Raw genomic sequence first — 13,635 nt, forward strand, 5'->3', positions numbered from 1 at the left:
CTATATGGTCGTTTTTTGTAGGAGGACAGGCTGATTCATTAGGATCATAATGACTGTTAATATGTTGCATATGTTATTTGTTTTGGCAATAAACCAACACAGGGGGAACTGATGCTGTTGAACTTAGACTTTTATTTGGGAAGATATACAGTATTTGCTCAAACAATATTTACCAATATCAACAAACGCTACAATAAAATACTGATTAAATTACATGACAAGATAAAAATGTCCATTTCAGTAAAAATACATTTAAAGAAACAAAGCATGTTGTACAGCAGTGAAGAGTGTGATGCTGAAGCTGTCTCGCCCTGAATCTCCTGCTGTAGAGGAAGCTCGAGCATTAGTCACCAGCCACAGGGGTCCTCCGAGACAACAACACACCTCAGGCCCCCAGACCCTAAATTTACAGTTGTTTCTTCAAGTTTGATGATGAGATTTGATTCATAGAAACCATCAATGACAAAGAAAAAAAAGATGGATCTCACTCTTGACATATGTGACCCGCTCTATCCAAATCAGTCGGATGTCGCACATTGGGTTTTTGGATGATTTTAAACAAACAAACAAACTCTTGGGATTCAGAATATCAAACTTGTCGTGTCATATTCAGACGATGAATACTTTTCTCAAGCTTGTAAAAACAGGGTGTCAACTTCAGCGATCACTGTCTCCTCTCACTCTGATCAGCCTCCCTGAAATATGAAATGACAGGCTGACAGTAACACGACCGGGTCCGGGACAGGGGGTTGTCATCTGATCTTAAATATAAATAAAAGCATGGCTTTTCAGTATATTAGAATATTATAGCCGAATTCAAATGATAAATACGGAATCAATGATTGCAAAAGTATCGGACTGAGCATTAGGCATTACAACAGGCCATGTGTTTCACTCCTCTGGCCGAGGAAAATAAACATCCTGGTCCTCGATGCTAATAGATTAAAATGAGTTAGCCCACGGGTGAATCTCCATGATCTGTTGCACATCATGAGAGGGACAGCCTGCTAACAAGTATTGGTGATGTTACATTAAAATCAATTTTGAATGACGTAATTTAGCTTAAACAAACAGTAAGTTTAAAGCTGAAACAGTTCCGGCTAAAGTTTACTTTGAAAAGCTGAAAGACGTTGCCGTTGACAACAATGACCACTTCCGGTTTTACGATAACATCGATTACAGCCGTTAAAATGAATTAAATAAAAAGTCATGAAAGAGTGAATAAGGAGAAAAGGCGTGTGAAGTGATGCAATGAATACACAACGTCTAAATCCTCATGTTTTACGAGATATCGGACATAGAAGACCGAGGCGGGTGGACCCCCTGCGTGGTTATGGCTAGAAAGGATCCGTCTTGTGTAAATATGACGTCACGTTCTCGTTGTAACTCTCGTTGGAGCGGCTCGGAAACACATCTACAGCAGTAACGTGCAACATACACATTAATGCAGCAGCAATATTAATAGAGAAACATCAGACATAATAGTAAAACACTGAAAGGGAACATTGTATTGCACCAGGAGCCATCTTGGGACTTTTACTGCGACAACGTTGACTTGCCTGTGAATAAAAAATAAACCATAGTGTTGGTGATCTACACTGTAGATTCAACAGTGTTGTCATTCTTCTTACAAGACCGCTACCACCCTATTTCAACAATCACACTCCCTGTCATTGACATAATTAATAGATAGTTTAGCTTCTCACCATCATTTGATGTGGCCCACTGATGTTAACGATCGTAACTGAAAGGCTGCCTGCCAAACGTAAACATTAAGCCACGTGACTTGCATACTCTCGCGAGAGTTTTACACAAGACGGATCCTTTCTAGCCATAACCCCCCTGCGTCTCCGGCCGCCATTGAAGAGGAGGAGTGAAATGATGAGAATATAAGCTCACGCTTCCGACCGGAGCTACTGCGAGACAAACAGCTGCTCTGTCTCCTCCAACTCCTCTGTTTGTTTCATTACCACGCTACTTAATTAAAGTAACCAATTTGAACCTTTTCAGGGACTCCATTAGTCTCTTTATTTTAAGCTTCTCTCCTGGGATGCGAGAGAACCTACACAATTCAACAGGTGGTCCTAAGGGGAGGCCAAGGGGTACTATGCCCCCAAAATATTAAGCCCTGTGCCCCCTTTTGAAATGTTGTCTGCAAACTTTGAAGGCCTTTTCCTCAGCCTCCTGTCTTGGTAACAGTTACCTGGTATGTGAAATATTTTTTGCTGAATATTTAAGGAAAAACAAACAAGGATATCATTGGAAAGCTAAGGATCTCGACTTTACAAAAGTGTATACAACTCAAAATGTGTTCCTGGGACAATTTGACTGATATTAATATGCTGAGAGAGGCCTGTGTCCCCAGACTGGGCACACGTAAACAGAGGCATGGATGATGGAGGAGATGTAGTTGCAGGGCACCCCCCCCTACTGGAAACCAGCTGCTCAGGTCAGGGATCAGACTGGGCAGGAGCACCGCAGTGACACGGTAATGACAGCAGCTACCTGTAAAACACAAGCAGAGCAGACAACAGGCATCAATCACCCAGCAGTCAGCATCCCCTCTTGCTTAGCCATTCTCAGCAAGCGCTGGAAAAAATGCTGCTCCAAAATCAAGTAAAAGAATAATAAAAACAAGATTCTTTCACTTTTAATGAATACATATTTTTAAATAAATAAATCTGCCAATAGAACAAGTGAACATTTGCTTGGTAAGATTCTTTGAAATAAAATAGGATATTAAGATAAATGAGATCTTGTAATTAGCTGAGAAAACGCATTTTGAATTATGTTTACCAGGATTGGGAAATGTTGTGTTACAGAATAAGCCAGAAACGCTCAGAAGGTTTTCCGTTTTATAGTTGCTGATTTTCCAATGAAAATAGGTTTTCTAAAATCAAGGAAAATGTAGTTCTTGAAACAAGATTATCCATCTTTTAAAAATAGCAAAGCAGCTTAAAGAAACTTGTTTAATCTGAGATCCAGTCTTTGATTTAACAAGATTCATAAGATGCATCGTCTAAAAACAAGACCCTATACTCACTACAATGTTACTTCTCAAGTTATTATGTCTTATGTCAAGTGTAAAGAACAATACTGACTAGTAATAGGACAAATACTTGGCAAGATTTTTACAGTGTCTTACCATTTACAAAGCACACGGAGGATGCAGATATATTAAAGGAGCAGCCGCCCCAGGCTTGTTATTAATATTAATATATTAATTGTTAGGAAACCAATTTGTACTTTTTATTCTAAAAGTGTCACAGGTTGTGGGATGTAATTTAGGATTGGTGGTCAATGGCAGAGTTTTAATTAAAGAGCAACTTGCAGGTTAGAGACACCAGTGAATAAATGTGTAGGAAAATGATGAATACACTAGATTTTCCCCAAAATATACAGAAATATACACCACAGTGACATCTGGCGTCGTTTGGATCGTTTTGGATAAACATGGAACACAATGCTAGTTTTCACACAGAAGAGGTTGAAAATATATATTCGAATGCATATGATTATAATTACGAGCCTGCTAGGCGTCCAAGAGACCAGGAGCAGCCAAGGATTAGAAAAAATAATGGCCATCGGAGAGAAATGGAGCTTTGGTGTGTGGAGAACCAGTGGAGAACAGAGCAACTGTCTTGGTGAGTGACCGGCGTTAGCATGTTAGCTAACGTCAGTCACATCACAACATTGTAAAGTTAGCTATCATATATCAGGCTATAACTAAAGTAGTATTGATAATATAGTAACGTTACTGGCAGGACTGTTGATACTGATCCATAACAGAAACTAATGCGCAAGTATCAGCCGTATCTCGCGTTACCTAATGCAACTCCACACTACGGTGCTGACTGGAGGGGAGGGGAGACGCGAGATACGGCTGATACTTGACGATCTGGCGGAGAAAGGTTGTGGAGCCTCCGTTGATATGTCGTTGTAAATGGCTTGATGGAAAGCAGGTGTGTAGTCGGGGAGGGTGCACAGCTGATTGCAGCAGGTGAGTGGAGGTTGAGCCGGGAGCCAGGAGTGACAGCCACCACGCACACCAGGGGCGGAGCTTCAGGGGGGGCTGTAGGGGCAGGGCTCCCCGGGCCCGGGACGGTCGGGACCCAATGGGGGCCCGTCGCCGAGGCAGCAGGCTCCGCCCCCGAGATATTCGCCGGCGGGCCCTGCTGCCTCGCGCCACTGAGTGCACTGACGTTCCTGGTCATTTAGGTATAAAGCATTGTAGCCTATAATATGAGTTGAACTTGTGCTGCTATTTTCACACTCACATTTAACATTAAAACATGGAAAATTGCAAGTGAATCCCTTCTAATGTCTCCAAATGTATTTTGGGTAAAATCGTCATCAACAGCCGTCCATCAACATCATACGTAAATGAACGTCAACGTCATCATCAATCACTTGTCATTCAACAGAGCACTGTCTAAGCATGAGCAGTTATAAACACAAAAGTGGAGCTACAAAACGCAAAGAAAAAGATAAAAAGGACCAAGGAAAAGCCAAATTGTCCAAGCTAGATGGATATTTTTTTCGCCCTACTCCTCCTGCTGCGGGAGATGAACCTGAAGTTGTTGCCACTGCCAGCCGTGTTTCATCCCCGAGCCCCAGCCCGCCAACAACGTTAGTGGGGGTTAGCCAGATTTACAGGTAGGCTACAATCACGGACACACACTGTCAACAAGAAAATGTGAGTTTGTGGTAAATGTTGATATCATGGTTGTTGTTACTTCGTGTAGCTCGGCCGCCTAGCTTATTTCCTTTTCTGTCTCTCGGCTGTAGTGATGATGATGATAATAATAATAATAATAATAATAATAATAATAATAGGGACGACTCAGCAGCTGCTAGCTGCTCGTCTTGAGGAGAGCCAGGCCTGACGCTTGACCAGCCGCACCCCTCCCCCTCCGGCTCCTTACCTGCTGCGCCCCAAGGTGAAGAAGTACCGGACACTGGGAATGAAAGCAGCAACAGGTCTCCTCCTCACGCTACTCCTACGGGTGAAACTCAGACCACGGATCATGATGTGTCCTGCAATTGTCCTCTGGAGCGTTTTCCGACTGATCGGGCAAACTATTTTTGAAAACATTGAGGACGCCAATATCAAAAGATATATCCTTAAAATGGGCCCATGCAAACCCAAAGGTCCATTTCCCAAAGACAAGGATAACCGTTGCTTTTCAGAAAGCTATTACACCTCCACCACTAAAGTTGGGATGAAATTTCCACGCAGCTGGACGTGCTATTCCCCAAAATTGGACTGCTGCTACTGAGAGCCTTGCTGGCTTTTTGCCAACCGAAAGGCACCGTTCTACAACAATGCATGGGTAAACGGAATAAAAGACTGGAAACATCTTTCTACTAAAATTGAGAGGCATGAATCCACTCAAATACACCTTGGTGCATGCGTAGTATATGAGCAGTGGAAAACCAACGGCACAATAGACGCTGACATGGAGAGGAATGTGCGTAATGCCGCCCAATTTTGGAGACAGGTCGTGGAGCGCATTGTTAATGTAACTCTCACTCTAGCTTCAAGCAACTTGGCATTCAGGGGCCATCGAGAGGTTCTAGGTCAGGGAAAAGCTGGCAACTTTTTGTCAATAATAGAATTATTGGCTCGCTACGACCCTGTTTTGAAAGAGCTAATCAACCGAACGGAAGGGTCAGTGAAATACCTCAGTCACCAGATTCAAGATGAGATTATTTACATATTATCTCAACGTGTGAAAGCTGACATCATGGATGAAATAAACGAAGCCCCATTTTATTCCGTCATCATGGACACAACGCAAGATGTGTCAAAGATAGACCAGTTGAGTCAGGTTTACCGCTACATAACTGTTGTTAAGAACGACATGGATATTGCAACAGATATACAGATCAATGAAGTCTTTTTGGGTTTTTAAGTGACTAAAGGTTCATCAGCTTCAGAGCTTGAAAACAAAATCCTTGTTTCTATAGAGAAAAACGGATTAGATCTGTCTAAATTTCGCGGACAGGGCTATGAAGGGGCGGCTAATATGAGTGGTGTGTATTCAGGCGTGCAAGCAAGAATAGCCGAGAAGGAGCCCCTTGCCCACTATGTTCATTGCGCTGCTCATAATCTCAACCTAGCACTCAACGACTCTGTTAAAAATGTCCCTGGAGTGAAGCAGTTCTATGACACTGTAGAGACGCTCTACAACTTTTTTGGTCACAGTATCAAACGATGGGCATTGCTCAGTGAGTTAATGACGCCAGAGAGCAGAACTATCACATTAAAACGCTTATGTCCCACTCGCTGGTCATCTCGCCATGATGCGCTTGTTGCGTTAAGGCACAGATATGGAGACATTATAAAAGCCCTCGTCAAAATATCCCTTACCAGTGACAAAAAGGATGAGCGCAATGAAGCAAGTGTACTCAAGAATGCCATAAGCACATTTAGCTTTCTATTTTTGGTCAACATGCAGACCAAGATTTTGGAAAGCATAAATTGTGCTTCACAGTTAATGCAAGCAAAAGACGCGGATATTCTCAAAGCATCTACTCTACTGCAAAATGCCATCAGTGTTTTGGTGGAGTATAGGGGACAATTTGATGAGGCGAAGTCCGCCACTCTTGCCCTGGCTACTAAATGGGGAAGTCAAACACAGTTTGAAACAACCAGGGCCAGGAAAGTTAAGAGACACTTTGATGAACTTTCTGAAGACAGCCGCCTCACAAAATACAAAAACTAAAATCTGTCGCGGATCTGGTAAAAATGCTCATTGTTTACAACCCAGCAGTAACATCTAAATTCAGTGAGGTTTGCACAGCCTTCATCTTATTTCTGACTCTTCCTGTCACCGTGGCAACCGCCGAGCGCTCTTTCTCCAAATTAAAACTCATCAAAAACTATTTGAGGAGCACGATGGGACAGGAGAGACTGAGTGGACTGGCCTTGCTGTCCATCGAAAGTGACCGAGCCAAGAAATTGGACATACAGCGGATTGTGGACGAGTTCGCGGAGTGCAAGGCTCGCCGAGTGCCCTTCAAGTAGTGGGGAGTACACTTCAAATTTAATTTGTACAGTAGCCTACTTGTACGTGAATGTATTGGCCGCCGTGCCAATTTTACACTGCTGTGCTCTCATGGTGGCGGCTGGCTGTCCATGGTGAATGGTGTGTCAGAAATGTAGTCATTTTATTAGGCTATGTTTTCGTTGTCCTTGTGGTTTGTTGGACTTTATGTCATGTAATATCATTATTATCTCTGATATATATTTCGTTTCTATACCCTTTGCAGAAACGAAATCTTAAATATTACACCTTTTCTTTAGTTACTTTTCTTTCAAACATTGTTTTAAATTTTAATCTTACTGACTGAGCGACTTTTTACGCACGAGCGTCAGATTACCATACCCCGGACTCCCGATATTTTTGTCAAGCTTTATTGGGTTTAAAGGGCCCGGTCATGTGGCCCCGCCCCCCGGCCCGGGTTTGATATGTGCCGCCAGTGACGCACACACAAACAACACAGAAAGGGGGAAACAAACAAACACAAAGGAGACGGCTGGAGCAGTACAACCACCGCAGCGTTACCTAATGCAACTCCAAACTACGTCTTACTGTGCCGTGTACCGGAGGTGAGAGAGAGCAGCGAAGGGGGGGAGAGAGATGTAATACGGTTTCTTGATAAAGCTGTGGAGACGGAGTATGTGCTGCAGGGAGGTGGATGCACAACGCACCCAGGAACGAACGCTAGCTCCGGTCCTTTTCCCGTGAGGGAAACTGTGGACTCGATGCCCTGACAGGCTTGAGTTTGTGCAACCTGCACAAACACAAGCTCACCATGATTACAAATGGTGAAATGCAATGTAAAATTACCGAAAAAATACCAGCTCACTAAATCACAACCGCTCAAACCAACTACAAACTACTACTGCGGATTGGGCAGAGAACGAGTCCGAGAAAGTTAACTCCCCCATGTGACGTAATATGACACGTTTTACGTTAAAAAAAAAAGCAGTTTTTAGTAGCAGAGCTCAAAATGGCTCCTTTTCCTCTGAATTCCTGCCCTTATGTCTTTTAAAACATATCAAATCCTGCATTAACATTTTTAATTGTAATTTTCAGGCAAGGTTAAGCATAAATGTAGTAAAAAAAAAACAGGGGAAAGATGTTCAGATGTCTCTATATATCATCATATGTAATGACAATAAAATGTATGTATCATCCTAATGGGCCCTTGAGTTGATGAATGCAGGAGGAAACTAAAAAGAGGTACATATTGAAAGCACGACTGCTGCACAAATGAAATACCTGTGAAGTTTGACGATATGATGGATGCAGCTGGGATTATCAACAGATAAGGTCCCACTGGAGTATTTGATTTCTCAAAGACGGTTGGGTAGCTTCAGTGAAATACAAATTCCAGCACCATTGATGTAAACACTCCCAATAAATAACGGAAATGTAGTAAATGGAGTGAAATGCTTCAAATATCAATATTGCGTCATTGAAGGTCAGTTGTGCACCTTTCCACATGAGCTTAAACAAAGTCATATATCATGTATTACTCATGTCATGAGACACTGCTTCACCAAATGTAAATGGATATAACCCATGAAATAATAGTCATTTCAAATGACAAAAATGAAGATCTGAAATACACAAATATATATAACAACAAAACTGAGTTCTTCAACTTCCTAACTGACAAAACTCCAACAAAGTAAACACAAAATGCGGTCATTGACCTCCTGTTGTGTTCGGGTCAAATCTGACCGATTTAATACTTTCATCAATCATAACATTTTTTTTTCATTTGATTGTTTTAAGGCTTTATGATATCCTTCACAGTAGACATTTTATCATATAACATTGCTGATCACCACTTTGTATATTTACATTCATTACATTTTATATTCATCTATACCAGAAGTCTGATACAATATTTAAAGTTTGAAAGGGTGTTAAATGAAATTTGGTGATGATTAATGGTTTTTGTGTTAATGTAATAGCAGTTAAAACAGGGCCGGTCAAATTTGACCAAAGTAAGGGGGGGGGGGGGGAACGAACACAACAGGAGGGTTAAGAAGACCCTGTAAGCAGTGACACCATGATAGATGAGTTGGCTACTTGTAGTATGGAAAAAGAGGCCGACACAATTTTTGCATGACAAGCAAGCAGCAATAGATGACAGAAAATCATCCTTGTCAAAGCCAACGACACAGATATTCTTGTGATAGCAGTTCTTCCCTCAGGACATTGATCTGAAGCAGTTGTGGATTGCCTTTGGAACTACACTAAACCTGAAGTGGATCACTGTGAATCTGAAGTAGATCTTTGCATGACCTTTGGGATGGAGAACAGCAAAGGGATTATCTTCTTGCATGCCTTTACTACCGGTGAAGACATCTTGCATAGATGTATGTTGAGTAACCTAAAAGTAATCTAATTAGTAGTCTAACTAATTACTTTCAACAATGGGTGTTTCAGTAAAGTACAGCATTCAATGTTTTTAATAGTAACTACTGTAGTAATGTGTATTGCATTAATTATTTTGAGTAACTACCCCAACATTGATGATGACCACCTGAAGATCTTTGAGAAGTGTTGTGGTCATGAAGGCTTTTCCTCCTACTCAAGCAGCTCTACCGCAGCATATTACATTACATGTCACTTATTAGAAGCTTTCATCCAAAACGACTTACAGATAACCTACAAGGCAAGCTGTATATATAGTCGGTCAACAATAAGTCAACCAGAAATACAGAATCCTGCAGAGTGGTGATGGACCAAATATGATGATCAGTGGCAGATATCTGTACTAGACTTCCACCTATTGTTGAGAGCTGTCAGCAGCTAACCAAGTGTTGAATGGCCCTAAAGGGATGAACATGGAAATGTGGGTGCTTGTAACCACTTGTGAAAGAGTATTACTGCTATCTGCAATACTATTAGTTACCTACTTTATTATAATACAACTAATGTGTGCTTTTCTTCTATATATTAATATGTTTATCTTATTCTGTGTCATGCATCCGTTTTTGTTTAGCTGCTATGCCACTTTAGCTGTAACAAACGTAAATGTCCCCGCTGTGGGACTAATAAAGGATTTCTGATTCTGGTATGAGCCAGTTGAGGTGTTGCACGGGGTGTCTGAACTTGGACACACCTTGCATTTTCTCTTATATGTAGCTGAATGCTGTTGAAATGGTACATTCAGAGGGTGTGATGAACATTGAGACTGCCGTGACAAGCTGGTTGATGGAAAATGAGTTTATTTTGATACAATTAGTTATGAGAAACATTAATAAGAGAAGATTGAGATGTTGCACATGGGTGTCTGAACTTGGACACAGATTACATTTGCCTCTTATTACGAATGCTGTTGTAATGGTACATTCATAGTGTGAAAAACATGACAATACATTTAGTATTTTGTGAACTTGTGTACCTGTTTTACTTTAAGAAAGTCAGGCGAATACCTGTCGGAATGGTATTTTCACACTATGGGGGTGTTTCTCAATCTCGAGTAAAGCTGCTCCAGAGCCACTATTTCAAGCATACTACGTCTACGAGTGCCGCCGAAGTACTGTTCCAATGTCCAGCATACTTGGAATTCTAACGAGCCCAGTGTACTTCGTTTGGAGAAATTGCGAGGCTGCACATGGGTAGACTCCGGAGTCTTAAAATCCCCACAATGCTTTGCGTACGGACCAATATCCCCAAATCTGTGGCGGAAAATGTAAGGCGAGGCCTATCATATGACGCACACCTGCACACTTGCTCGCCTGTTCCACTCTCCGTTTTCCGAATGCCAGGAAGTATTCTTGCCTCGCTTCTGACGCTCGGAAAACATGTGCTACCAAGCAAGTGTACTAGCGATTGAGAAACACCCTGGGAATTGGATAACATCAGTCCAGTTGGAAGGAAGTGGCATAAAATAGCATTTATTTAATCAGATAACAGATATGTGAACATCAACAAAGAAATTAGTGAGTTGACACGTATACCATGGTTTGTGAACTTCAATTCATAATGAATTTTAATTGTGTTGCGCATATGTATCACAGTTCACAAAGGGTAAACAACACACAAGTTCCAGGCCAATCGTTACACAGAGTTTTCAACACAGAAGTGATTTAGTCAATCAGAATGCAGATCCTGCAGCACTGGAGGCAGGCTTTACTGCACTCGCAAAGTGACAGGGAAGGGAGAGATCTGCTTCTGAACGGCAGATAATAACTCAGATAAAACCGTAATAACTCAATATAATGCTGTCAACCCTAAACGTTAACACTTTGCATTTGTAGATAGGTGTGTGAGTGTGAGAGAAGGCCTGCTCACGGAAAGCTGGTACTGACACAGGACTCCTGCTGTCCATGCTTACATGGCCAATTACCTTGACATATCTCTTGGCCAACACAAAATGAAGTTTTTCGTGCTTCCGTCTGTTCCACCCCATTGCATTGACAGTCAACATGTCATTGCGAGCTGTTTTTAAAAGTAAAATTGACAAGGAGACAATATAACTTGGGTATTTGGAAATCAACTCATAACAACTCTAGTACTGTTAAAACAGACTACATCAAAGACAAAGATAAAGTATCAGAAACAAAGTACTTCTCAAAGTAAGAGATGGATAATAACTTCAAGACAGAATTATGTTGGTCTAATGACAAGAAGACATACCTGATTTTGTCATGTACTTAGTTGTGATGGCATAACGTGACAGAAAGTTGTTCACCATCTCCACTTCTTCCCCGGCCGTCAATCCAGCACCCTCCAAATTTCTCCCACTCCACACAATCTAACAAATACACATATATTATATGTCATAGATGAATTCAAAAAAGTTCTTACAATCACAATAATATAAGAGTAGGCCTACCTCACACTTTGTGGAATGGGCCTTGGCATGCATGACTGAGAGAAACGGTTGCATGCTCAGCAAAGGTCGCAGTTCTGGCATTGTCTTGGGCCAGTATTTACAAGCAATATCTGTGAAATAAAAATGCACGTTTGTAGCTTGAAACTGCGTTTGAAGGAACAAGAGGTAGGCAAATATTTCTCCTCTGAACATATTGAGAGCTTTCAGTAGCACTCCATGTCTACATACAGCCACCTCTAGCCCCTCTTCATCAAGCCTGCTGGCTCTTCTTGCTGTCTCTCGAGCAGCTGACCACTGGCTGGTGCCACATGTACCTTTTCCTGGGGTCTACAATTAAAGACATTTTAATGTTACACTCTCAAAACAAGTAAAGGCTAGTAAAATGATTGAAAAAAAAAATTGTGCTTACACTTTTTACATTTATTCTGACTTTGTCAACAAAGTCTGTGACAGCTGAGTCTTCCATGATGAAAGGTCCTTTAAAAAGTGGTTAATCGATCCTAAATTGAAAAATAAATATTCAATTCATTATTATCATTATTGATAGGTTAATTCTTAAATTCAATTGACATAAAAAAAGATGTACCTCTGTAACTGTCGGAACCGGTACTGTTTCCTATTGCCATCTACTGACACAGCCAACATTTTGGGAGTACAAGCTGGGCATGAGAAGGGTTCCTCACACGTCATTTTCTGGCACTCTGGCAGGCCATATACTCCAGAAAGCTCCTTTGGAAAACATCTCCATGGATTGTTCCTGTCTGGAAGCTTGAGAAGCAAAATTGTTACCTTACACATGTCAGAATAATACGAGGAAACAGGAAGACTTTCACAGTGGTTGGAGGCAAGAGGGGAGCTATTAGGAGTATCCCTAACACATGATATCCTGAAAAGTGATGATCAGGTTAGAATTGGCAGATGCTGGAAGAGAAGGAGCATTATTTCAGCTTTTGTCATATGCACCATGACTCTATACAGTACAATACAATTCAGAATCCAATTTTTCCCCCCAAAAGAGCACAATGTTTTTCATCATACAAATTGTGTTCTTCAGTAAAGAACAACAGTTGGATTAGGATATGTTTTATCTTATACAGTATGTCCTACATCTATCACTGCTAGGTTTTTAGCTCTAATGTAACACTATTTAAACTACTTTCAGTAACATTGTAAGCTTTTCAATTTAGTTATTTTGACATAAACATATTTCCAATCAACCTATTTCATCTACACAAAATAAAATGCATCCTTTCACAATGCCCTCTACTTATGCAATACTCAGTGAAAGTCATCTTACCCTTCCATAATGCTGTGTCCTCCGTTCCAGCATCTGTAAAAACGCCTGTCTGGAAAAACCTGGTGCCACAGTCTTCAGGTCCTCAAAAGATTTGAAGACATCCGTGGCATATAATATAATGTGTCTCCGTTCACAGAAGCTGGCCAGTAACCGCTTCTAATGAGATCTCCCCAATCAGGTGTCCATTCGTACTGGCATGTGTTGCACCACCTCTTGGGGAGACACGACTTAGTCGTGGTAGAGCATTTGCCTGGCACTTCCGGGTATTTCTCCACTGGTTGGGCCATGTTAACAATACCGTGTAACCGTCACGTTTGAAGGGACGAAATCGTGACATCTTCACGTCTCCCAGCATGGTAAATTGTCACATGTTCACGTCTTGCCGTGATACCGGGTTGTCCCCATGATGGTATGTTAGTGTTTTTATCATGTTCTGTTGCTTTTACCTCTTAGAATATTTAACAAATTGT

At 41.4% G+C, this 13,635-nt stretch overlaps 1 protein-coding gene across 8 annotated transcripts in view; it reads right to left on the reverse strand.

Moving 5' to 3' along the window:
- Positions 1 to 2,309: 2,309 nt before the first annotated feature.
- Positions 2,310 to 13,635, reverse strand: part of tsnare1 (T-SNARE Domain Containing 1) — a 403,887-nt gene continuing 392,561 nt past the window's right edge. For 5 of the 8 annotated variants that reach the window (XM_079694013.1, XM_079694010.1, XM_079694014.1 and 2 more), the window contains 7 exons: positions 12,455 to 12,636; positions 12,278 to 12,368; positions 12,097 to 12,195; positions 11,869 to 11,978; positions 11,670 to 11,787; positions 11,380 to 11,471; positions 2,371 to 2,505 (listed from right to left, as the gene is read on the reverse strand). Coding sequence is in view for 1 of the 8 variants with exons in the window: in XM_079694017.1 (XP_079550143.1) it covers positions 2,458 to 2,505 (48 nt within the window). In the remaining 7 variants the exon portion in view is untranslated. Of the gene's footprint in view, positions 2,506 to 11,379; positions 11,472 to 11,669; positions 11,788 to 11,868; positions 11,979 to 12,096; positions 12,196 to 12,277; positions 12,369 to 12,454; positions 12,637 to 13,635 lie in introns of all 8 variants that reach the window. The other 3 variants (XM_079694011.1, XM_079694017.1, XM_079694012.1) reach the window with 3 other exon arrangements.

This window comes from Notothenia rossii (assembly GCF_949606895.1).
Source record: "Notothenia rossii genome assembly, chromosome: 7".
NCBI classification, from domain to species: Eukaryota; Metazoa; Chordata; class Actinopteri; order Perciformes; family Nototheniidae; genus Notothenia; species Notothenia rossii.